This window comes from Eleginops maclovinus, chromosome 9, assembly GCF_036324505.1.
Source record: "Eleginops maclovinus isolate JMC-PN-2008 ecotype Puerto Natales chromosome 9, JC_Emac_rtc_rv5, whole genome shotgun sequence".
Lineage (NCBI taxonomy): Eukaryota > Metazoa > Chordata > Actinopteri > Perciformes > Eleginopidae > Eleginops > Eleginops maclovinus.
This window is the reverse complement of record NC_086357.1, coordinates 24,581,293-24,608,068: the sequence shown is the minus strand read 5'-3', so window position 1 is coordinate 24,608,068 and position 26,776 is coordinate 24,581,293. Positions and strand designations below refer to the sequence as shown.

The 26,776-nt window shown below is 43.6% G+C and overlaps 1 protein-coding gene across 3 annotated transcripts in view; it reads left to right on the top strand.

The window, feature by feature from the left end:
- tle5 (TLE family member 5, transcriptional modulator) overlaps positions 1 to 22,806 on the top strand; it is a 36,078-nt gene extending 13,272 nt beyond the window's left edge. For 2 of the 3 annotated variants that reach the window (XM_063891562.1, XM_063891561.1), the window contains 6 exons: positions 1,285 to 1,373; positions 5,228 to 5,291; positions 8,761 to 8,805; positions 16,977 to 17,039; positions 17,799 to 17,873; positions 19,406 to 22,806. In XM_063891562.1, coding sequence (XP_063747632.1) covers positions 1,285 to 1,373; positions 5,228 to 5,291; positions 8,761 to 8,805; positions 16,977 to 17,039; positions 17,799 to 17,873; positions 19,406 to 19,633 — 564 coding nt within the window. In that variant the 3' untranslated portion in view covers positions 19,634 to 22,806. The remainder of the gene's footprint in view (positions 1 to 1,284; positions 1,374 to 5,227; positions 5,292 to 8,760; positions 8,806 to 16,976; positions 17,040 to 17,798; positions 17,874 to 19,405) is intronic. The other variant, XM_063891563.1, reaches the window with a different exon arrangement.
- The last annotated feature ends 3,970 nt before the right edge of the window (positions 22,807 to 26,776 follow it).

Sequence of the window (26,776 nt, the reverse complement as noted above, 5' to 3'; positions counted from 1 at the left end):
TCGCTGCCTGCTGAGCCACAAAGCGAAGAATAATTCAGCATTTGAAGCTCGGCGCAACCTGAAGCAGTCCTGTTGCTTAGCATATTCTCTGGCCATGGCTCTGTGAATGCGAAGCAGCCTATTTGTAGTTAAAAATGAAGCTGAGCAGCATGCCGTGGGGAGCAGGGTACAAAGCGACGGGTCATTCCTAAGAGCGACGGGCTAGCTTCCCGTAAGTGCGGCAATCAGATTTCTGATGTTTTTTTTTATGCCTGCTCAATCGTAGTGGGAAAATGTCGATTTTCCATTTTTCCTCTTTCTTTCCCCCACCTGACCCATTATGCAGCCTGCTGAGAAATAATGAGATTTTGTCCCTATTTGGGTTTGATGCTTTCTGTACTCTCACACACAGCCAGGCCATCACTGCTGCCTGGGGAATGCAGTGTGGACAGAATTACAATAAGGGCTAATGGCAGCATCCCGGCTACGTGAAGGAGCGCTGCTGCTGTGTGAGGCCCAAACAAGGTCTTCCACATGACATACGGGCAATTTGGTGCACAGTTTTGACTTTTTGGTGAACTTAAGGCAAGCTCAATGACATGACCCACTAACTCTCAATAGACTTAGGATACACAGGAGAACATTAGACATCATGGGAATCATTACCAATTATCTTCCATTAGTTAATGTCTGACCAGTTTTCTGTATTAAATAAGAAAAGGGAGAAGCAAGCAGGTTTATATACTGCCACCCAATTTGTTGGAATACCGTCCAGGAATTCTGAAATAATATCAGACATTGGATAATAACTGACTCACTCATGGGTCACAACTCATGCTTTTGTTCAGAACGGCCGGGGGCAATAACTCCTAAGGTTGTTCTTCACTGTAAAGACGGAGCCAGACCATGGACAGAAAGAGTCTGGGTTATGTCTATAGAGTCTCAACATCCATGTATGGCTAACTGAGTCGGGTTATGCTGTAGCTTCACGGTGATGGAGATATATATTGTGACAGTGCATACGCAAAGGGTTAAAAAATCTGTCAGAAACAATCGTTCTGCATGTTTGGGCTTTTGTCTGCGCTCAGTTTTAGTCCCGGGTTGACAGGGTTTTATGCATTTGGCCCATTATGTGTGGAAACATCCTTGGCAGCCCATTTCTTATTAATGCTGTACCCGTTGGACTGCATCAAATTGAAAAGCGCCTGATTTAATGTGCATGTTTTTAATTATTTCTCTCACTCTGCTCTCCTCTTTCTTACCCTTTTTTTCATTTCACTAAATGTGTGCATTCCTCTTTGACAGGCTTCATCGCAGCAGCTGAAATTCACAACCTCCGACTCCTGTGACAGGATCAAGGATGAGTTCCAGTTCCTCCAAGCACAATACCACAGGTGCGAACAGAAACACTTCCCTGCGCGCGCACACACACACACACACACACACACACACACACACACACACACATACACACACACACACAAAGAGGAAGCAGAGACATGCCTGATGAGTTCAGCTTATTGTGATAGGAAGTCTTTCTGCAGGCAATACATGTATCACTGTGTGTTTCTGTTGAACCAGGAGCGAGTGTTGCAGAAATTTCAGAATTACGCTACAAAATTGGCTGCTATAAATGGGTTTTAATGTGAACGTATGGCCTTTTTGCAACTTTTACCTACACACAGGCACACAATTTGAAATGAATGACAAAATAATGAATATTCACGTTGGTGTGAATTGAGCCGTTCCTCCGGACATCAACGTGTTAACGCAACACAAAAATAAACAAAAACAGATTGTTTCCCATTTTCCCTTTCAAATCTCTGATCTTGACTTTACTGAAACCTGTGCAGAGTATTTAAAAATAACATTTCATTTTTAGAGAGTGAACTTACCCAGGGCTAGCTAGGTAAAGTATTTCATGAGTTAATAACAGCCATGCTTGTCACCAATTTTGCTGCACAACAGACTCATCAACCGTTATCATAATCTCTGCTTTAAGCGCTTTTTAAAATACATTCTACTAAAAGTAATGGAACTCCCATGTATTAATATCAGAATTAGTTTTAAATGCTTGGAGATTGAATTAAAGCAAACCGTTTTTAACGTTATGTGGAAATAACTCTTTAAAAAAAGCTTTGCAGAAAAGAGTAGCACAGGCTTTAGAGACAGTTCTCAGTCTATGATTAAAATGAAGACGTCTGCCTTTGTTCCGCTTTTCCTCATCTCTACCACCTCACTGCTCACTGAGGCAGCTTCCTGTATTGACTCATACCTAAATCAATGTCGTTTACCCTCGGCCATTGATCTGCCTTTACCGCCTAAATACCGCTGCAGTGCCAGAAGTCTGAGGCACTTCCAAAGTGCCCGGGCCGACCTCAACTGATCTGTTTGATAGCAGCTATAAAGAGGGGGGACGCCACGGGGTCTGTATCTCTGCGAGAGATCCTCTCTTTGTGAGAACGCAGTCTTTGAAGCCTGCCTTCCTTCCTGAGGAGGTCGGTTTGTTCTTCTGTACCTGTTCTCCCCGAACCTTCCAGAGGCTTTCCTCCGCCGCTTGCAGACGAAGGCAGATGAAAGCCTGGCAAATTGTGAGCAAAATCCCGCTCTGGTCTGATCGCTGTTGTTTGCGGAGGATTGTGCAGCGGCAGTAACACCCGGCACGTCTCTTCCCTCGCCTTTGGTTTCTGAAATTCCCACAACGGTGAGCAGCACCGTTTAACCCTCTTCAGAGAGCCAGGGCGCAGTTGAAAGAAAACCTTTTTTGTCTGAGCATACAGAACATGCATACAGTGTCTATTGACTCAGGAGGGGGGCTGAGATGAGGCGGGGGGGCTTGGGAGCCACAGACGAGGCTTTGTAGCACTTTGCCGCTGCGCCGCGCTCGTCTGTTGCCGAAGCCTTTAAAAGGCAAATGTACCGCAGGCGCTCCCCGGGGAGAGTAGCGAGCATTGTAGCTGTCGCTGTCTTCCTCTTCCCCCCACCCCCAGCCTCCTCTCCCACCCCCTATCCCTTCCCCTCATTCAGATGCATAAATAGATCAGGGAATACATAAATCAAAATAAAGATGACAGCAGGAGCGATTTAGAGACGGAAGAATCGGCAATAAAACTCCATCAAAGTGTCGTTTGAGAGCAGCGGTGCAGGCCCTGGGGCTGCTGAGCACCAATCAGAGGAGGCACAGAGCCAATCCCAGGTAGGCTGGCAGCGGGGAGGCCAGTCGTCATGACAACCCACCACACAGCCTACGCATGTACACAGGGAAAGCAGGAAGGGTTTCATGTAGGAGGAAGGGGAGTGTTTGGGATAAGTGGAGGCTGCTTACACACCAAAGAATAGGTTTAGAATAAAGCTGCCCAACAAAGAAGCACCCCCCCCTCATGACTGTCGATCAGGTTGGGTATCTGTTGCGTGCCATGGCATAAGCATCAGATATTTTGTGAAGTGTGTGACTGTGTTCACTCACAGCAGAACACATCCTCACTATGTGTGTTGGGCCTACACGCCTCTCACCTCACCTCTCACCTCACCTCACCTTACATCGGGATGCATCGGCTCTCTATTGTTTCCTTTCATCTTTAAAGCTGATCCATAACTACGCTTGAAATTAAGTGAATATTTTAAAGTAGTTGGCCTTCAACAATACCGTCACCACTGTTAGGCAGAATAATTGTTAAAAGCTTCTTTTTTTTACTTTTAATACGCCGCAATTAAAGCTAATTCCAAATAATGATAACATCACACAAGGCCTTTGCTTGTCCTCATTCGATCCCAGGAGCAATAATCCTCCTGAGACTCATGTGAAGGTAATTGAGCACAGTGAATGAGGATACTGATATCAGGCCGTTCACTTTTATATTCTGAAAGAGCTTCTGTTTCCTGTATAATGAGTTGTTCAGTAGCACCATACGAGCAGAAGATTCTGGGTCATTGGAAGATGTCTGTGCTCTTTTTTCCTAATAAATATTTCACACGATGGATTCTGAACTGGGTGGCATGGCGGCACTGTCGACATGCAGAAAGTAGGTCCTGAGTTTAAAATTAACTTTTCTGATTTGGACTTTAGAGGGATTTCTAGCTTTGTGTGCCATGGGTGTGTTTGTGCCAACAACATGTCCCCAATACATGCCGAATAGACTCCAGTCCCTCTGTGGGGACGGAGAGTAGATTATTAATTCAGCATGCACCGGAAACAAAAAAAGAAAAAATAAATACAGATGGATTTTAAAGCGCAAGCATGAACTCTTTCAAATACTGAATAGGATCATTATATATTAACACTGTTATAATGTTAATCGATAAACAAGCATGAACGGTCAAAAAACTGCTCCAGCTACCACTGCGGCTGCTGCGATAATGAGAGAAGAAGCACAACCCAGTGTGTGTGTGTGTGTGTGAGAGCCCACATCATCAGCCCCGTGTTCCACTGTGTTCGGTCTGCCAGTTAAGACTAACAGCGGTGAAGGATCAGCCAGCGCTCGCTCTAATCGAGCTGTCATTCCCGCAGACAGCTGAGAAGAACATCCCAGCATAAATATACACACACCATCAAACAGGTTTCAGACTTATCCTAAATCTCAAGCTGTCCACCGCGTGCCTGCGCATATCTTTATTTGATCTGAGTCCCTGTCCTCACATCGCACCACGCCTCCTGAGACTGGCACGCCGTAACTGGCTGCTTCAGTCAAAAGCCGGCGAGAGGATTTTTTCTCCCCCCTGTCTTTTTCATTTGGCGATCAGGGTGACTTGCTGATGCGTCCTCCTTTGTCCTGTCGCCTCGCGTGACATCAGCGCTGACATGATTACAGCTAATGGCTGTCACGGGAACTGGGTCGCAGGGAATGCTCCCAACACTATATTTAGACTTTTTTTTTAACTTCAGTGCATCTTCTTTGACTTTAGAAAGCAGACATTTTGGCTAGACACCATCTTTGGAGTTCTGTTTGACCTCCTCACGTCAGACAACACCCTGTCAATCTCCGTGGAAACGCTGCCACTGTGACTGATAAAGGTGAGGAGGGATGACGGCAGTGGTGATGATGATGATGATGGAGGCAGTGAAGGCAGCTGAGATGATGACAGTGGAGGTGGTGCTGGTGATGAGGGTCGAAGAAGTGATGATGAAAGGCATGACAGAGCTGCTGGTGATAATGATGAAGGGGGGGAAGTCACCTGGCGTCAGCACTCTACGCTGAAAGACTGTCGAGCTGAATAACAAGGTCTGACTCTCCTCTTCCTCTCCCCGCAGTTTGAAGCTCGAGTGTGACAAGCTGGCCAGCGAGAAGTCAGAGATGCAGCGCCATTATATCATGGTGAGTGTGTGTGTGTGTGTGTCAGAGATGATGGTTTGTGTCATTTTGCCACAGTGTGTTTCAGCAATGTTCTATTTGATTCTTACATGTTGATGTTTGTATACAAAGTAAACATTTACTGTTGTTTCTTTTAGGTATTCACTAGGGCTCGGCAATATGGATTATATCACAATATTTATGAGCAAATACCACGATATCGCAACAATATTTTGGTGTAAACTATCGGTGCTTTCATCACCAGTAACGCGGATTAAATGACTAAATAGAAAGTGGTATCTCTTCAGTGTTGAAACCTTTAAAACCAGGACAAGACGACACTTAGGCAATGTTACAATATCCAAGATCTACTGAAAATCTAGTTTCATATCATGATGTTGATATATTGCCCAGCCCTAGTTTGCCCTCTCTTTGTTAACTTATTCTCTCCATCCTCTACCTCTCTTCCCTTTCTGCTCAATAAAAAATACTGTACCTTACAACTTATTTTCATGGCTTACTAAAAGTCGCTGAGCTCTTTGAATGCGGTGACCCTGTGGACACGAGTCAGAGTGGCAGGAAATGTGGCATCAACAGATCCAAACGGTAGCCAAAAGGGGTCAGAAACCTATATTCAATTATCCTTCTCGCTGTCATTTCAGAAAAAGATTATTGATTCATTTAAAGAAAAAAGGAACCGCTCTCGCTTCAGTTCGCTGTGGGCCAAACCATTCACTAATGTTTCCAATTCACTGATTTGCAATATGGGAAAAGAGCCGAATAACTGGCCTTGACCCTGTGTGACCGAACAGACAGACATACAAGCATGTGTCTTGTTCATGTGTTCTTGTATACATGCAAAGTTGTCTCTCAGATCTCAATGGTTAGTTTGGAAAGGACCATTTTATAATAACCAATGTTAGTCAAAGCTACCAAAATAAAACCATAGATGTAACAGATTGGAAGTGTCTTTATTACTCTCTCCCTTTTGTTTCTGAAAAACTGCATGTGTGCTTTCTCTCTCCAACTACCTTCATTTCCTCTCCTCACACACACACACATTCACACACACACACGCTCACACACAGATGTGTTTGCTTGCTGCTCTCTGCTCCACCTCAGGGCTAATCTCATTGTCGTTGGCCGTGGCTGTGTTGCCGTCTGATGTTTTGCCTCTAATTGATCCTCTGACTGGCTTTAATCTCATCTAATCTGTGCCGCCGCACTGCTCTCTCCACCATCAGCCAGCCAGCCAGCCAGCAGGCGCACACACATGCACACACTCACATAGACACTTCCTCTCTGAGTGTGAGGTAGGTGTGAGTGTTAACAATCTCACAAACACCCTACACTCAGTGCCGGCCTGATAGCAGCACAGACATATCAGGAAACAGACAGGAAAACATCGGATGTGATTTTAAAAAAATCAAGACACGTTTTTTAGTTTAGTTATTTTGCTTTTAGTGTGTTTATTTTTATCCACATTAAAGTGCTTGTTGAATTTTAGTTGGTTTGCAGCAACCCGACTTCCTCCAGTTTACTTGAGTTCTTTGATGGTAGGATAAATGTCCGGCAGGATGTGAGCTAGCCTGCAGGCTGATGCTATCGCTACGGAAAGGAAAATGAAGAGTTTCCATCATGGTTTGGTATTTGTAATGATCAGTTTGTAGTTTACCGTACAGTGCACTGCTGCTGGCAGCTGGGGATATTTTTGGATGCTTTCCATAGTGCACGGCTTCTTGCTTTTGAAAACACTGCTTCTAGTTTACTCTGTGGCCTAATGGGAGCCAAGAAACACGAAGAGAAGCCAGACACAGGCGTAATAATACACACTCATTGAAACCTGTAAGGGGAAGTTCAGCTCTGTGTCTTTTTCAATTCCTTGTAGGATTTTCCAACTCAGTGTGGATCTGTTATAGGTCCTACCGTTTCTATCAAAGTTCAATATCCAATCTATTTCATCTTACTCTGATTAATTGTGTTTTATATCCCAGTCCAGGAGTCTATTGATCTGATCTATTATCCACTTTAACAGTAAAATTTGCTATTTTTGTTCCCTTCTGAAGCTTAAAACTATGATTATTTGTTTATTATAACACACTGATGTCCTCTCTTTAAGTTAATGTGTAAAAGCATTTAGGATTCAAAGCCGCGTAATTGTGAAAATAGAAAACGATGTGTTTCGCCTTCTTGTAAACGCAACTGCCTGAAGCCATGGTTACCGCAACCACCAATCTTGATGCCACCGGTTAAGTTGTCACCCCATGAAAGTGGAGGAGATACGGACCGATGAAAAACACTTGTGCAGCAGTGTAAACCTGGTTTAACTCCAGGCGTAACCTAATGGACGCTCACTTCATTTTGGGTCTTAAATACTTTTTATTTGTAGTTTTATTTATTATTGTGTAAAAATACAAAGGGATTGTCTTTAGTGGAAACCGTCTTCACATTCAGCTGAAAATGTTGCGATTAAATTGAACTATGAGCGCAACACAGCTCATCCCTCCTCCTCCTCCACTGGCACACTCCCTCAGAAACACCTTGCTCACACACTGACACACCATGCACACACACACACACTTTCAATCGCACATCCACTCCATCAGTGGCAAGCCCGGCCTTGTATCCCCACAACGACCACCCCCCTTCCCCCACTCCTTCTCTAATAGCATATCAGGTTGCCCCACTCCCCCGGCCAGCGGCAGCACCTCCATTTCCCCAGCGCTGTAATTACTTTAGGGAGCTTCCGCGTGGGCGCAAGCAGCTACAGAGAAAAAGTGTGTGTGTGTGTTTAGTGTGTCTATGCATGTGTGCGCCCGTACAAGATAGTGTCAGTGTGAAATCCAATAGAAAAGTGTGTGTGTGTGTGTGTGTGTGTGTGTGTGTGTGTGTGTGTGTGTGTGTGTGTGTCAGAGCAAGCATTTGACAGAAATGTGTGTGTGTGTGTGTGTGTGTGTGTGCACATTTATGTGCGAGAGATCTGTGTGTTGTTTGTTTTCCAGTGACAGAGCCAGCCCCCCCCCTGCAGACAGAGTGGGTGATTAACAGGGTTGACGCCTAGAGGGTGGCCCTCTCATTAACACTGAACTCACTCACACACACACTCACGACAGAGGCTCTTTCTCTACTCTCGCCTTTTCTCTCTGTTCCTTCTCGTGTATGTGTGTGTGTGTGTGTGTGTGTGTGCGCAATGTGATGAAGGTTCATTTTCAGCCTTGGCTTTTTACTCCTAGATTCCAACTAGGATCTACAAAGATCTTTAAAATTGTGACACAATTGTACAGTTATAGTAACCAGGAAGCACTCCTCTCACTCCACATGTAATTTTCATTTATTTATAGTCAAACTATATATCAGTAAAACAAACATCAGCTATTCAGCACATGATTTGTGTTGCCCGATGAAGTCTAAACATGGAGCTGCCTCTCAGGAGATTGTCTGGTACCATTATTGGTTGCCTATTTTATAACTGTCCCTCTCTTTTTCTTCCCAGTACTACGAGATGTCCTACGGGCTCAATATTGAGATGCACAAACAGGTGAGTTCAAGTTGAATCCTTTTATAAAAATCTCTTCTGTTCCCATCGCATACAGTACCACCCTGGTGTCCATGCATGGTGGACACTAGTGGCATACCATGGAAAAATAGCCAATGAGTCTCCCCCTTTTTGACTGAACTTTGTGTGACAGATAGCAGGGAAACACCACTAAAACCAGGAGTGTGTGTTAGGAAATATCCCCAAAAACCATTATGAACAATCTATAAGATAACAGCAATTTCACAACTGGGATCCAAATAATTGAACTAAACTAAAACAGAAGTGAGCTTTCTCATTTCATCCCAGCATAAGTGATTCAGACAGCATCATTCTGAACCCTGATGAATGTACAAAGTGTCAAGGTCGACCAATCCTTCATCGCAGTTGTTCGTAGACTCTCATGGCCGTCAAAACCTTGGAGGTGTTCCAGCCTCCCCTCCCCTAACATCAGCCATGCAGAGGAGAAGTATTTGATTTGCAGAACCTTGAAATAACACCTCATGTTGTTATTCTGTTGATGCAGACACAGCTGTGCATTCCCACCCACCCCCACCCCCCTGTACACCTGCAGCACACTGATTGGCAGGTGTGAATTACAGAGATAATCTCCCTTCACTTTGGGAGTGTTCGGCGACGTTTGAATGATGCCACCTGAGGCTGTGTAGAAATGCAGGCGCCGTGGGGGTTAGCGTTCCCCGCTGTCGCCGAATCAGTGAGGAAGTGTGTGAGGAGAAGTGAATTTTACCGTCCAAGTTGTGGAGTAATTCAGATTTTTGGGATATTAAATTGTCAACGTGCTTAGTTGTAACCACATGATCTAAAGGGCTGTATGAACATCTTCAACAAAATGAATAAGGAATGAGTAATTAGACAGTATGTGGATGTCAGGTAACCTGCTGATGGAAGATTGTTGTGTTAACGTTTGATTGTTTTTTGGTTTCGTGTTTATGTATTTATGTATTGGTTATAAGCAGCTGTGATTGACAGACCATCGATGTTTGGGTAACAACAGCTTAAAGGAATAAAACTATAATATTACTTCCAGCAAAAATGGGTACCACTTTACAATAATAAATAAAGGTATTGATAAAGGGTTAACAAATAGTTTGTAATTAATGTATTAATAAGGTTGTGAACTCTTTATAAATCATTAATAAGCTTTTATAAGACAAGAGATAAACAGGGCAACTGTGACTGGTTGCTTGCCAAATAGTGAGCCCACATTTATCTGTACTGCTAAGCCTTATATTGGATACTTCGCTTAAAGATGCTAAGAAACATCTAGATGTTCTAATGATTAGTAAAGTGTTTACAACCTAATTATAAACCCTATATAAATCCTTTATAAGGGTAGTCTTATTCTAAAGTGGTACCCAAAAATCGAAAGGGAAGCTTCCCTAGATCTGTGCGCTGCAGCGGGAGTCCATTGGCCATTTTGCAGAGGAGAGGAGAGGAGAGGCAGCAGAGGGGTGAGCAGGCGAGATCCGTACAACAGTTTGTGTGGCTGAAGCCGGGGGAGTAATTTATGCTCAGCCTGTAGGAGGGAGAGAGCGATGGGCCTCTAAAGGGCTAGCCCTTATCGGTGACCTCGTCTGGTGCTACCTCTCCACACACACACACACACACACACACACAAACACACGCACCGTCTTATGATTGACGGTGCGTGCTGACAGCCATATTGGTGGAGCCGAGAATGCTTTGACAAATGGCCGCGCAGAAGTAGCAGCTCCTGTGATTTAGAGACCTTCACATGTACACACACACACACACACACACACACGCACAAACGCTGAGACTTATGGTGTGTGGTTCATCCCACCCTTTTCCTTTATCTGACAGGAATGAAATTCCGTGTGTGTGTTGATTCGTGTGTGTGTGTGTGTGTGTGTGTGTGTGTGTGTGTGTGTGTGTGTGTGTGTGTGTGTGTGTGTGTGTGTGTGTGTGTGTGTGTGTGTGTGTGTGTGTGTGTGTGTGTGTGTGTGTGTGTGTGTGTGTGTGTGTGTGTGTGTGTGTGTGTGTGTGTGTGTGTGTGTGTGTGTGTGTGTGTGTGTGTGTGTGTGTGTGTGTGTGTGTGTGTGTGTGTGTGTGTGTGTGTGAAGTATAAGTGGGTGCAGAGAATCTCTAGTTCCATTAGAGAGTTGAAATTGAAGGGGATGTGTGGAAATGAATGTCGAGGAGCATTCATGTCTGGGCCTATTGTGCACAGCCAGTGTCTCCCCCCACCCCCCACCATCCCCTCCTCTTCTTCTTTTCTGCTCCTCCTCCCCTCCCACCTCTGTCTCTATTTCCCTCTCTTTCTTTCCCTCTCACACATTCAATTGCTCCCTCTTGATCACTCTGTCCCACTCAATTCAAAAAATGTCTCTCCACTCTGTTCTCTCCCTTGCTCTCTGTTCTCTCCCCTTCTCTCCCTTGCTCTCTGTTCTCTCCCCTTCTCTCCCTTGCTCTCTGTTCTCTCCCCTTCTCTCTGTTCTCTCCCATTCTCTCCCTTGCTCTCTGTTCTCTCCCCTTCTCTCCCTTGCTCTCTGTTCTCTCCCCTTCTCTCCCCTTCTCTCTGTTCTCTGTTTTGTCTTTTAGCCATTTTCTTATTTGAACTCCACATGATCGGGTGTAGGGTTGCCCTTTCTCACATGTAGCACTCAATAGGAGATTGATCATGTCAGACGTGACCTCAACCGACGTCTTCTAAAATACGACCCATTCATCAAGCCATCGATTGATCTATGAGGGCAGAAATGAAAACAATAAAGCCCTTCTACTCTTAATTAACTGTATAAGCTACAGTGCATTCCACTCGTTAGCCTCAATTATTTATGAATAAACTTAAAAGGCTGTTTGTAGCATTTGAATCCACCTTGGCTGACAGATAACTCTTCTCCATAGTCTCTCCTGGATAACTGGACTTACACTCACTCTGTAGATTTTACATTTCATCCATCCATCCATCATTTAACTTTATTAATTATACCTGAATGACTTTAACAGACTCAAAGCCAACCAGTATCTACTTGCACAACATATGATTTCCCAAATCTAAAACCAACAACTGTTGGAAGTGGATTTCCATGCAAGTAAACTACATTTAAACACAACAACCGTTACGATTTTTATTAGACCAAACATGAAATATACCAACTCTCATATCCCTTCCAATAGCGATGTGCAGCGCCAGGTTTTTCTTTATGCATACACCCATCCAACCAATCATGAGAGCCAACTTGGTTCACTGAACTCGCAATATATATGTATAAACCAGCCCAACCCCCCATCTCTTCTTGTCTCTATCGTTTCTTGTACCTTTAAGGATGATACCCAATATTCAGAAGCTTAGTCCAGGATTCCTGACCTGCCAAAAATATATTCATGACTCGTTATTCTATCTATAGTCTCAAACATTTCGAACAAGGTTTCCAAATCTGGTCGTCCAGACACACTATATTTGCCGTATTTATGTAAATTCCCCATCATCGCCCTCAGGTGTGTTCGTAGTCCCTATCCAACCACAGTAAAACCCTCATCAACACACCCACTCAGTCACTGTGAATCATCCGGAAAATCCACAGATGGGCTCAATTTGACATTTCACACATTTGTTCTGGGTCTCTGGCGGGGGAAAGTCTGTTTAGTGTCCGGTCCAAATGATTGGGATATTTGGGTTCTCACATTCTGCTCTTCTGGGTAATGTCCCGATAGTTTCAGGGTTGCAGCGCAGGTGTGAAGGGCACTCTGGTGAAGAGGAGTCAGGTTGAGATGCTGATTGAAACATGTTGAATGAAGCGTTCCCTTTGTGTTCCTCCTTTTCTGTTCTCTCACCTCCTTTGGTTGATGCTTTTCCTTCCTGACAACATAAATCTCCATCTGTGGGTTGTGTATGTTGTATGTTGTGTAGGCCTTTTTATTGTGCATCTAAATAATGCACAGGCAGTCGTAATGCACACACTGTACAGTATTCCCAATTCCCAACACATTCATGTCTAACGGGGGGACCTATAGGTCGAACTGTAGAAGCCGTCTGAACCAGTTACTTTGTTAAGCGTGGTGGAATAATTATCCAGGGCTTTTTAAATAAGTGAAAGCAGAAGAGCTGGAGTATTGACGTCCGTTCATGGACTGTTTATTTGATTTAAATTAATCTGCATAAACATCTAAATATGGCACAGTTTCCAATTATTTCCCCAGATTATTATTGATGAAGGTTTCCTGCTTTTCTTCCTCTTATGTGATCGTAACCTAAATATATTTGGGTTTTTGACTAACGGACAATTGGCTCACTATTTTCTTCATATTTTGGGGCCTTTTGAACAGCATTCCTGCATTAGAATTATAAAAATGATTTGTTATATAGAAGAAAATTTACTTGGGTATCAAGTAGGGACTCATGAGACATAATGGACCCCTTGAAAGTTTAGAATGATCATAAATTGTGCTAATTTATGAAATGAGTGGTGTGTTAATTCAATTAAAAGTAACTATCCGTTGTAGTGAAGTAGAAGTACAGTATGTCCTTCCCTTGTATCTGTTCTTATTGCAAGAGTCTATTTCTATGTTTTAATCTTTTTGAGCTGTTAAAATAATTATGAGCGAGCATCCCGTCCGGCAGGATTCCTGGCAGGAAACAGCCGCACTCAAACAGTGTAGCTCATTCAGGGACAAACGCTCGACACCCTGAGGAAGTGTGTGAAATGTTACGTTTGTTTAGGCGGCCTTCCATGCTTCCTTGAAACACATTTTCAAATCGACTCAAACACATTTTTGAGTCGGTGTTTGCTTTTCCCGTTTGAGTCAACATTTTTCAAATTACAAAAGCTTATTTAAAGACATCTCCAGCAGCAATGAATTCTGTCTATTTGTCCGCTGTCCAAGCCCAGTTTTATTATTATGTACGCTTAACATGCCTGTAGGTGAACGCGTGCTCCAGCAGCACTTGAGGAAAGCTACAAGTAAAATGTAAAGGACAAAAGGGAGGAAGAAACGTTCAGACAGATAAAAACTGAGAGGAGGATAATAGAGAGCACAGATAAAAGAGGAAACAGAAGCTGGGTCAGGGCGAGGGGGGGGGGGAGGGAGAGGCGGCATAAAGGGCACTGAAAAAGAGGAAGAGACATAGTTAGCATGGAGCGAGTCCCGCAGAGACATTTTAGAGATGTCAGTGTGTGTGTGTGTCTGTGTCTGTGTGCCTGTGTGTGTAATGATGAGCGGATAGCAGAGAGGCGCTTGATGGGGAGCTGTGCTCTGCATGCATAATGATTGTTAGGAGGGCCCCTCTCTCCTCCTCGCGCCACAAATTAGGCTCTAACACAATTACTGCTGCTTTGCATATCTCAGACGGATTGGATGATTACCAACCAAATGTGATAATAGACCTGCATGTGAGAAAGATAGGGAATGTGCTCGGCCAGGAACGGGGAAACGTGTGTGTGTGTGCGTTTCCGTGGGTGATTGTTGCACTGTGTGTGTTTGCATGTGCATCCTGTGGTTTGTGAAAGAGAATTTGGTACAAGCAACTTAATTAATGAGGTGATTCTGATATGTGTGTGTGTGTGTGTGAGAAAGAGAGATATGCGGGAGATATGTGCCCCGGTTTTGGGAAGGTCATAGCCGACGTTTCCCATACTGATGAGTGCCGTGTGCATTAAGAGGGTTTAAGGGATAAGGCTGGTGATATCCTATATGTTTTCTTTGACAAATCCCAAGAACGAACAACGAACCGCGACGTCGAAATCTTAGCGTGGAAAGTAAGGCTGTGAAATGTTGCGCTCCAAACCGGACCTGCAGAGTTATGTCCAGTTTTTGGACAAGTAAAATCACTTACAAGCTGAATAGTATATGGATCATTTGTAAACAAGAAATCCCCAGATGTTTACTAAGCCGTAAGCTTACTGTACATACTCCACTGTCCCACAATGCATTGCAGGCTCCTGAAACCGAATGTCAGAATGTATGATAGTGTTGTTAGTAATTACTCAGTATGATATGTGTTCATGGGCTCAAATGAAATACCAAATATGTTGTCAGTTATCCTAATTACCCCGCTTTTGAAATTTGCTGCGCTGTTTTCTAGGATATAACGACACACGGGGAGTTCCTTTTTAAAATGTGGCGACCGTCAGTATTGTAATCAATCATAAAGATCATACTTAATGGTTCATTTAGTTGGTTAGTAAGTATGTAGCACGTTAGTATGCTATATTTAGTGGTGGGAAGCACAAGTACATTTACTGAAGATCTGTACCTTTAGTACAATTTAGAGTTACTTAGTATTTCCATGTTATGCTACTTAATGCAAAACATGATTAAGATTAGGGTTGGAAACACATCCTTGGTAAGAGAAAAGTGGATGTGAAACCTCACCTTCACGTATCAACGCCTCTGTGTGACACCTAAGCAAATGATCACTTCTTCCGACAGCGCCTTAACAACACAGAGTAATACACACATTTGAGGCCGTATGCAAATGTGGTTGGAAAGTACCTAAAAATAGCCGTCATTTTAGGGTTTTTCCCACCATTGCTGCAACCTAACAAGCATCACCCGGTCCAGTGATGGATAAATTCTGACAAATCAAGCCCAGTTTGTTCTCCCCCAGATGGTCCGGAGTCTTGGTCTACTCATGCTAAACACCTGTGGACTAATCCCGGGCTAGGACTACACGTTATGTTTTATTGGTTATGGTCGTCATTGTGTCTGAATTATGGAGTCGTAAAGTCTTGCGATGGCGTGGTTCAGGGACTTCCCAGACTGGTAAACCCCCCCCCCCGTCTTTAACGACATGAAATCATCAGGAAGGAGATATCGACCAACATCCAGAGACGCAGTGAGAGGTCGAGAGAGTGCTGGATGTCTTGTGTTCGGAAAAGCCAAAAAATAAGTGACCTTCATCTTTACGTTTCCCACGGGTCCTTTAAAGTTAGCAGACTCAAAGGGGGAATAATCCCTTGGGTAAACACACAGGTCATTGAAAGTGCATTCATTTCTATATTTCAGTTTTAGTTTCTGCCTGCCCGTTAAAGCCTCTCTCTCTTTTTAATTGTTGTCTGTGAGCTTCTGTAAAGCCCGCTGGCTCTCATTATAAAAATGATCAGTGTTGTATCTGTAATTAACCTTGATCCGGGAATCAAACGATGACGTTGTGGTTCCTGAAATGTGAGGGGGATTGCGCCTGAGAAGTCCTTGAGGTTGATGTTGAAGACGGTGTGGGAACCCATCTCATATTCTTCCTCTTTCACTTCACTGTTTACAGAACGCTCCGTGCTGCGATTACTCACAGTCAGTCGTGAGGGAACAGAATAAATCTAACATGCTCCTCTTTCTGTCTGACGAACCAACATAGCACTCATGTTGATGTAAACCATTCTAAGTTGAGCACCAAACTCATCTGCGTCAGGAAATAGACTCCAGGAAATACACTGTCAACTGAGTAAAGATGGCTTAAAGATTTGTATGAATAAAACTGCGTCTGTTCGTTAGCAGGGTCTGTTTATTTGGGGCCAGAATACTCGAGTTATACTGGGAAAATTCACAACATTTAACCCCTTTTTTTTAAAGACAATCAATATGTATTTAGACGAGAACAGACTGAAACGTTCAGTTTGATATACTTTATTCATCACAAATTAGGATTTCTTTGTCTCAGGATCATTAAAAATACAACAACAATGAATTTAAAAACAGCAGTGTATTTATTAATAACAGAAAGATGAATATCTCTAGAGCAGGGGTGTCCAATCTACGGCCCGGGAGCCAAATGCGGCCTTTTGTCCATTTGGAAACGGCCATCAGCAAATTCTTAAAGTATAATGGAATATGGGCCCCACCTGAAAGTAGTGCTTGTCTCATAATGTCTTCTTACATTTTACGTAAAATATGACACGGTAGTTTGTTAATAAGCCGCATTTTCACATACATTCAGTCGGTTTCAAGTTGAAATCTTTTTTACCAAATGTCTATCCAGTTATAACACTTATACATATGTACTAATGTAAACAGTGGTTCTAGTATTAACAAAGCAGATTAATGCTGAGGACCAGGTACTGTTGATCCTGTACGGTGTCGTACAGTAAACGTCTCGGATGCTGAGCGTCAGTCGGATCAGAAATGTGGTCGTGGTTTTTCCCTGGGATTTTCTGATCATTCTCTAACAGAAACATCTCTCTCTCTTTTCCCCGCAGGCTGAGATAGTGAAGAGATTGAACGGGATCTGCGCACAAGTCCTCCCCTACCTGTCTCAGGAGGTAAGAGACGTCTCTCACCCCCCTGACCCCTCGCACTATTCCTTACATCCTAGAATGAGATCACCCTCATCCCCGCCTCATTACCACCCGACCTCCATGACCCCTCACTCCTCTCCTCACGTCATTCATCATCACTCGCTCCAAATCACTTTCACTTCCCTCCCCCCCACTCTCCTCTGCCATATTCAATCTGTCCTCCTAGAATTCCATCCTCCCTCCTCCTCCCTCCTTCCTCCCACTCCCACTCTTTTCCTTTATACATGTTTGTGTGTGTCAGCGTAATAAATGGTTGTGTGATTCAGATAAGCCCGGCTCTTATCTGCCCACCAGGGCGTTGACCTCCACCCATTACAGCACACAAGCCATCCATCCACCGGTGTCACACTGTGTGTGTGTGTGTGTGTGTGTGTGTGTGTGTGTGTGTGTGTGTGTGTGTGTGTGTGTGTGTGTGTGTGTGTGTGTGTGTGTGTGTGTGTGTGTGTGTGTGTGTGTGTGTGTGTGTGTGTGTGTGTGTGTGTGTGTGTGTGTGTGTGTGTGTGTGTGTGTGTGTGTGTGTGTGTGTGTGTGTGTGTGAAAATAGCTAGAGGGGAGTTGGGGATGCATCACCAGAGCGGGTTGTCTTGGTCTCTGTTGGGACTATTGATATTGATCTAACCTCTCAACCTCCCTCCCCCCCAAACTCTCCTTCCCTTGTTTCTGTCTCGCTTTTATTGTCTCTCTCACTTTCCTTCTCCCCCTCCCCTCACCCACCGTCTCCAGCACCAGCAGCAGGTCCTGGCAGCCATAGAGAGGGCCAAGCAGGTCACCCCCCCAGAGATGAACTCCATCATAAGGGTATGATGTTCCCCCACCCCACTTCGTGGTCTTACGGTGGCTAGAAGTCACATTTATGGATCCTTATCACTCATTCTACTGTTTCATTTAAAGGCTGTCCCTTATTGGATCATAGTTTGGGAATGATTTAACGTCTGTAATTTAAAACGAGTCAGATTTTCCCTTAATTGGCGCTTTAATCGTTAAATTAGTGGGATATAAACAAACAGTTACCCTCCACCCTTCATTGCAAGGGCACATTTTTATCATTTAGTTATATAAGCTAGTTATTACGACTGTACCCAATATAGAAAATGTTGATTTCAAAGATTTTACTGAGATTTTTGATGCTTTAATCCTAAAAACTAAAATAGATGAGATTTTTGAAAGATAAAATAATATGTTTTTATGAATACAACTCTCGTGTCATTAACATAAATACATATTTGGTTGTTTAATATTGCTGCTGCTCCACCCTTAATGCAGGTGTGTGTACAAGCAGTATATATTATTAGATAAACGCATGTTTTCCATACATTTCGACTTTTGTTCTTTACAATCTTGATCACACGAGTCTAAAGCCAGCCTAAGCAGCCACGGCTATATCTAACTCTAGAAATATTTAACAATTATAACCCTAATCTATCCATAACTGTTCAGAAGTCCCATCTTTAAACTCAAAACAGTTGTTATTGATGGAGCTTTGAACGGGTACATCCCTGGTAGCTAGCTTAAAAACAGAGTCATGTTGGGGGCATTAGCTGCTCGCTGTCATCCTTCATCTCTGTGGCTCTAAAGTTAGCCGGCTACACTTTATCAATACGAGCCTTGTAGTAGCTAGCTTAGCTACTCCATCATTTTCCGCAAGCGTTAGGATTAGCTATCCGAGCCACTCCATCATTTTTACTATGTGTCTGCTGTTAGCTAGCATAGCCGCTCCATCACAGTGATTCATGATCCAAAGAGGCGCCTCGTCTTTGTCTTTGTGTCTCCTGCTCTACATACAGAGGAAACACGCCTGCTTTTAAGGCTGGACTTGCTCTTCATATTTATGTCTCTCCTCGTGGCCATTAATATCATCCTTAATCGATCATGTATTCAGAGTAAAGGACATTTTGAGCTCCGGCTCTGAATGTAAAGCAGAGCTGTCGGCCTGTGCAGACTGTCCATAAACCCAGTCAGTCCGGATTGTTAAGTGTGTATGTGTATCCCATGGTATTCCTTATATGTACTTGGATGTTCGACAGACCTCAGTAAGACACAGTGTTTTCCCCTCTGGTTTCTGGGGGCGATATAGTTTGAGGGATTGCATCTGTATGAATAAGTGATGTGTGCTGCAGACTTTCCATCTCCTAGCGAGCGTGTATTGTAGCTGTGATATGTTTCCTCCATCCATCCTATTGTGCCTATTAGCGCTGTGCCTGGGGGGGTTATATATTAAACATCATTTGCGATGTATAATAGGTCCGTGCGTTGCAGATTTCTCTCCTCCGTGTGTGTGCGTCTGGTTTGTCCTGCTGTGCCTAAGTTGTGTGTGTTTGTGTTCCATGTAGCAGCAGCTCCAGGCTCACCAGCTGTCTCAGCTCCAGGGTCTTGCCCTGCCCATGACCCCCCTGCCGCTGGGCCTGAGCCAGCCGACCCTCCCCGCCGTCACCACCTCCTCCGGCCTCTTCTCCCTCTCCTCCCTGCTGGCCTCCCAAGCCCAGCTGGCCAAGGAGGAGAAAGCGTCCCGCGAGGGAGTGGACAGCCACCGCGAGGAGGACGGAGACAAGTCCGATTAAAAAAAAAAAAAAAAAATGTAAAAAAAAGGTGTTCCGCATTCAGCTCTGTTTTTGTCCAGAGACCTGAACCCCCAGATCTGAGCCCCCTTTGACCTCCAGCCTCTCCCCTGGTCTCCCTCTCTCTCTGACCTTAGCTAACACGCTTCAGTCCCACCACCACCACCCCTAAACACCTCCTTTGAATGGGAGGGCTTCGGCCCCTGCCCCTTAAATCAGACGCTTCATATTTACTCCAAATGTTTCTGTCTCGCCCTCACAGCGTCTCCTGTGTCTTTTCTTTCTATGTGATAAAGTTTCAGTTATTTTGTGTTTTACTTTTTTAAATCAAGACTGCTCTTTATCTTCCTGCCTCCTGTTTATTTTGCCTCTCTTCCTCCCACGCTCACACACCTCTTGCCTCTGTTCTAAGATAGACTGAACTTGACACACACTACGTGTTACAACAGACTAATTGTCACACAGGGTTCCTCCAAACGTGTGTGTGTTCCCTAGGAAGCGGCTCTGACAGAGATCAGTAGTGGAGGTATCTGTTGCAGTACAGTATGCATGCATTCATTCCCGTTCACACTATGGATTGTTACAGAGCAGGTCTTGAAGATGGAAACACCCCACACACACTCCCAAAACAAAAACACATGCTTGTAAGTGGAATCATGTATTGAGAAGACATCTCCAGTACACAAACTAGAGATTTGTGTCCCTAAGTTAAAATAAAAAAAGGATAAGCACCTGCAAATATATTCCTACTGAGCGCCCTCAGAGTAGATAACAAACCCACCGTAGTAAATAAACCCCCCCTCGTCACTTACCATCCTCATCTGACCCTGTGAGGTGCCTTAGATATATCCTCCCAGCCCATTATCTGAAACCCTTTCTCCGGTAGCACGAGATGCCGCCCGACTCCCACCACCTTCTGCATCTTTAATGTGCACTAATATTAGCACAGAGGGGGAGTGTGTGCATGTTGTGTGTTTGACAGCAGAGGGCAGTGTGTGTCTTCCTCCTCTCCGAGTGAAAGGAGGACAGGACAATGACAGAGAGCAGGCCGTGTCACCAGGGACAACGGTTTATTTATCCCTCCGGTGTGGACTAACTTAACACGCAGGGACCTGACTGGTGACATTAATCTGTGTGTGTATGTGTGTGTCACGATCTCCAGGCGAAGTCTTGGCTTTGTCTCTCAGCGTGAAACAGAAACACAACATTGGATCCCTCTGTGAATTCAGATCTAAATACTGTACATATTCAGGTCTGTCACACATCAACACTACTAGAAACCAAATCTCCATGACAGAATAGCTTCTCCACACACACACACACACGAACACGAAACACAAAGCACAAGTGTCCTCCACAGCTGCTGAGTAACAAACTCCCTTCAGCCCCACAGGATCTGTTTTCGGTTATCTTGTCTGATTAGTTCTCTCGTCAGGTGGAAGTTGGCCGAGACCATCCTGGGAATAATGTCTGTGAACTCTAGCTGTGTTCAAGATCTTGGTATCAGATCTTCATAGCGCCCTAAGAAATGCACGTATTTGGCACATGACATAAAACCACAACACTGCACGTCAAACCTCTGTCTCCCAGAGTCAGGGTAGCAGTTAACACATGTACAGTATAATCCTTATGTTCCTGTCTCAAACTCACATACACAAAGACCTCAAGGAACCTTCACATAGAGTGAACACTGAATTGACCACAGTTCTCTTTTCGTTGCACTTGGGTTTAACTAATATACCCTGCAACATCATCACATGCTTTTACCATCGCAGACTCTCAGAATAAAATCCTGATTTGGGCTCCAGTGACCTATTATTAGAGTTGAAGTGGCCATAAAACTCAGTCCAAGCTAAGTAACGATCCAATCAACAGCTGTGTGGCGAGCTGTGTGTGTAGGGGCTTAAAAGGGTTCAGTAGCAGTCACAATGGCCCCCATTAAAGTCTTCTCGCACAACATTAGGTGACATTTAACCACTCACAGATTAGCCTGATCAGTCGGTCGGTCCACAGAGATGATTTGGCATGTTTTTTCTTTTAAGCGTTCATTTGAAGACAACCTGTGTACAAAGTTGTTATACACACCTGGACGGGGACACACACACTTTCTCAGCCTCCCCTCGCTGATGTTATGGCTACACTGTGAGAATGAATTCATGTGGGGTGTGTAAAAAGCTTTTATTTTGAAAAACCATCTTGGGCATGACGATAAAGCACATGAAGCAACAGTATACACATTGCACGTTCAGAATAAAACCCTTCATGTGTCTACAAGTTCAGATGAGAAACTGTCGGTAGGGTGACTTCTGTGTTGTGGTGTGTGTGTGGAGGTGTGTGTATAAACAGTTGTGCAGGAATCGATACACACACACACAGTTGCTGTTCTTACTCAAACTAAAGCTAACCTGCTATTCTGCTTGCAGCACCTCCCCCTCATATACTGTACTCGTAGTGATATGCAGAGCATGTAGACAAAGCCACACACACACACAGTGCATGTCAGCGGGGGAGCCAACATCGATTGATTTTTGGTGGAGACATTTTTTTTTAAATGAATGTTTGGTCCAAATATTCTGTGATCAATGCACTTGGGTTTTTTTTTTCCTCCTCTTCTTTGTTTTTTAAATATTAATCGATATGAACTAGAACGAGAGTTACAAAGCTGACGTTATAAACATACAAATGAAATTCTATGTATTTGTTGAAGTAGTTGGGGGCGCCGGTCTCCGTATACAGTCATAGAAAGCTTTATGTGTATATAGCCGCATCTTTTCCCGTCTGTCTGGATGATTCTCGTGCTATTGTGTTACAAACACTGATGTGACACCAGGGGGGAAACTGCAGTACGTTTAACCTTTGACCCTTTTCCTCTTCTCCGAACCCCCCTTAACTCCCCCCACCCCGACTTTTTTGCCCCATAGCGTGAAGCATTGTAAGCGTTTTGAGCTTTGTAAAGGTCTTTTTTTAAATACTTATTTTGTGCATAATGTAAAACCTGAAAGTGTGTACTTTGGCAAAAAAAAAAAAATGTTTTGTGTCTGAAATCATAGCTTCATTGAAAAAAGAAAAAAACAAACTATAAAAAACAAACATTTACTATAAATAATATGAAATGTTCTGCAGTAAGGAAGGACTTCTGGTGCCTTACAAATAAAGTCAATCAAATCATAAAACAACGCTCCGGCTTTTCTCTGACTCTTTGAATGTCTCCTTTTACTGTGGATGAATTTGTTTTCGGTCACTGGCTGATCTAATTTGGATGGCCGTTCATGCTGAAGACCTCGATTTAGGTCGGGTAAATCCTCCTCTGAAGGTTTTAACAAAGCAGGCCGAATATGATTGCTCCCAGTTCATCTCAACAGGATGCGAAAATCAGTGTGTGCTCTTAGGCAAAACCAATCTGTTTTCGGATCACATTTACCCTGGAAAATGACTACTGCTAATTTCCTCTTGATGTTGGGCTGTGAAATTACAGTTTTTCTAAATAAAATGCACCAGTCTCTCTTATTTTCAGATCCTGTGGGTAAACATGAATGCTTACCTTTTTCTCTTCTTGCAACCAAAAATGCAGCACGTCTCTGGCGTTGTCTTGAAAATATTTGAACATAGCTTTACATCGCTTCTCCACTTATACATACACAACAGTACTAGCCATATCCTTATGCTAATGGCATAAAAGCCCATGCTGATGTTTGAAGCTCATGCTGTTTTTTTCAGACTCCTCATTGGTCCACTGGAATGCAGACGTGGAAACTCTCAGCATGACGTTGTATCTTTTTCCCCCCTCATGTTTTGTAAGATATAAAAACACAATTTGGGAATTTGGCCAAGGTTGAAACTTGTTTTTCATTGGAAAAAACAACAATCCAGATGCCCATTTAGTGATGGAGCAGATGGACCTGTTGTTGTGGATATGTTAAAGGTTAAAACCAACACATTTTGAGTCTTAAGGACTTGGTTTGAATTCAAAATAAGAGTATACTTTGAAGAAATTCCCAAAACGTTTGTTGTCAATGAGTTCAAGATGCACAACCATTGACAGGCATTAACATCTTTACAGTGTTATCCTAGAACGACCAGAGGCACAAAGCATGCCAGGTTCTGCTTTATTTATCCTAAATAGTTCAGCGTTATCGTGAGCTTGCGTGATGTTGTGACTTGCCTCCTTATTTCATGTTTTCAGATCCATCATCTAACAAACTTTTAGGACAGAAAGATGATCTCCAACTGGCTCCCCCTGCCTGAGATGTCCTGCAGTTCCCCCCGACTCCAGCAGGAGGAAGTGTTGATTTATGTTCCCCAGCAGCTGCTCCCTGACTCCAGCAGGTAATTGCTCTGAGGTATTCTCTCACATGTGCTTCACTGTGTGTGTGTGTGTGTGTGTGTGTGTGTGTGTGTGTGTGTGTGTGTGTGTGTGTGTGTGTGTGTGTGTGTGTGTGTGTGTGTGTGTGTGTGTGTCACAGTGGTGAGGGAGCTTCCTGTTCGTTCGCCTTGATGAAGGTTTATCTATTCTGCGCCGCATGTACCCAGAAATTGATGTGACATCTCCGAGACGGAGGATCACGGCCTGTTGGACTCCTGCGCGTAATCCTCATTTAGATGCTCCTGAAACATGTCCTGAACTCACAGCTCATTCTGATGGATGTGTGTGTGTGTGTGTGTGTGTGTGTGTGTGTGTGTGTGTGTGTGTGTGTGTGTGTGTGTGTGTGTGTGTGTGTGTGTGTGTGTGTGTGTGTGTGTGTGTGTGTGTGTGTGTGTGTGTGTGTGTGTGTGTGTGCGTGTGTGTGTGTGACGGCACATCCTTGCTCCTCTATCTCCTCACTTTTGTTTGCCTTTTCCTGTGTGTGTGTCCATGCAGGCAGATGTGTGTGTGTGTTGAGAGAAAGAAAGGTTTGTGAAACCTCAGAGTTCCTGTGGTTGCAGCCCTCATTCCTCTCTTCCTTTCGTCCTCCCTTCCTCTCTCTTCTCTGTCCCTGCAGACAGCTCTGGATCTGACTCTTGAATAAATATGAAAGTGCGCTATTTTTCTGCTTTTTTCTGAGGATTCACACGCTCCTCACAAGCAGCGACGCAGAGGGGAGGTTTCCTCTCATCACGTCTCTTTCTATAGCGCACATTAGAGCCTGTGGCACCAAGATAACGCACTCGAGTTGTTTAATTAGTGGCACCTTAGAGGATAACACTGATGAAGTTTCTTATTGTCAACAAATCCCATGAAAATACAAAATCTGACAATTAATTTATCCTACTTATAATGAACGTCTGATATTCCTCTGAGATATAGACTTTCACTGTTGTCCAACAAATATGAAAGACCTTTTTATGAATAAACGATGCCACTGTCGTCTATTTTAATTTACACACTCATACAGTCATTAGGACCAAATCTGCATCTGAATATCGTCAATACACCATTTAAAGAGGCCCTATTGTGCCTTTTCTGGTTTTCCCTATCCTGTAGTGTTTTATATAGGTATTAGTGCATGTAAATGGTCTGCAAAAGCTGAAATCCCAAAGAAACAAACAGGAACCAAAACATAAAAGAAGGCACTACATTATTGTTTCACTGCAGGTTGTGACATCACTATGTAACCCTCACACTTCTACAGGCGATCCAACACATTGTACGTGATAGGCTAAGGGGCGGGACTTCTGTAAGCGGTTGAGCAATCACAACCGAGCCGGCCAGCTAACCAATCAGAGCAGACTGGGCTCTGGTTTCAGACAGAGGGTGAAAAGAGGAGCTGCAGCACAGGCAGTATGAGAAATGTATATCAATATGTGACGAGTTAGAAATGAAATGAGGTTGAGTTTCGATCTTTTCATGAACAAATAAGTGTAGTTTAACTGTAATAGTGAAAGCCGTATTGTTGGTGACAAGGGGTCCAAAGATAAATCTGACAGGGTACGAGATGAGTGAACTGCTATCACTTTGGCTTTTGTTATGTACTGTGTACTTTAACCACTTCAGGCTTCTAAAAACCAGGCAAATGAAACAATTAAAGGAGAAAAATCACTTGTAAGTTGCATACAGTCTACACTACAGAGCAGACGTCTGATCGGGGATCAGATATAAACATTCATCCAGGGTTGCAATCAAGAGGTGCCATTATATGTATCCGACTATAAAAAAGAGAGGGTCACACTCTGATATCTCTCTGACTGTGACCTTCCTCTTTATGTGCATCAATTAAGAAAAACACTTTGAGTTAGTTGCGGCAGTCTACCCACACACGAGATAATAAAGGCAGTGCACTCAAGCCGTACTTTATCCATCATGCACTTCACACCACTCACCTGAAGGCTATACTGTGACAGTGTTTTAACAGAACCACATGAAGGGCCCACCTTCACCATGGCCTTCAGTGTCTCTAATGACCAGCAGGTCGCAAAAAGGAGTCCGATTCTACAGAAGTCTATGAGAAAATGACACTACTTACACAGACTAACATTTTCCTAATGAGTTTTTGGTCTCAATCTCTAGCTTTGGGTGTTTTTACATACAGCATGGTGTTCAATTTGTGAATTATGGTGGCGTTTAGGTTTAAATAGACAATAGAACAGGGTATGCTTTGGGGCGTTGCTGCCTTGTGATTGACAGGCCGTTATCACAGTGTTGTCCAGTTTGGATGCCCTCTATGTTTTCCTCTTGAAACTTTGACCCTTTCAAGGCTAATAATCAACTCAGTAATCATTTTCCTGACGAGTCAATTCTTCTGAACTTCAGCATGATGTTCATTTTGTAAATTGTGGACCCATTAAAAGGCTTTAAAGCAGCGCATAGTTTACCACTTGTGATTGTCAGGTTCTTTTCACGGCGTTGTCAGTGTTTTGTCTTGCAATTTGAACCTTTCCTCAATGTGTTTTCAGTTGATGAAGGTTCATTTTAGCTTATTAGTCGCCTTTAGGGTTCAGTTATACTCACGTGTCACTTTTGTCTCCAAAAAACCAAGATGCTGACGGCCAATACTGCACACTTGGGGCTTACCTGACGATGATAACGTCCCATTTTTTACAGACTTGGTCCTTAAGACTTGCAGTATATATCAAGGTATAAGTAGTTATATTATAATGTATTCCATGTGAGGCGGCTGATTGAACTTAATTTAAAACGATCACAAGTTTGGAAACCACTTCTGTAAAACT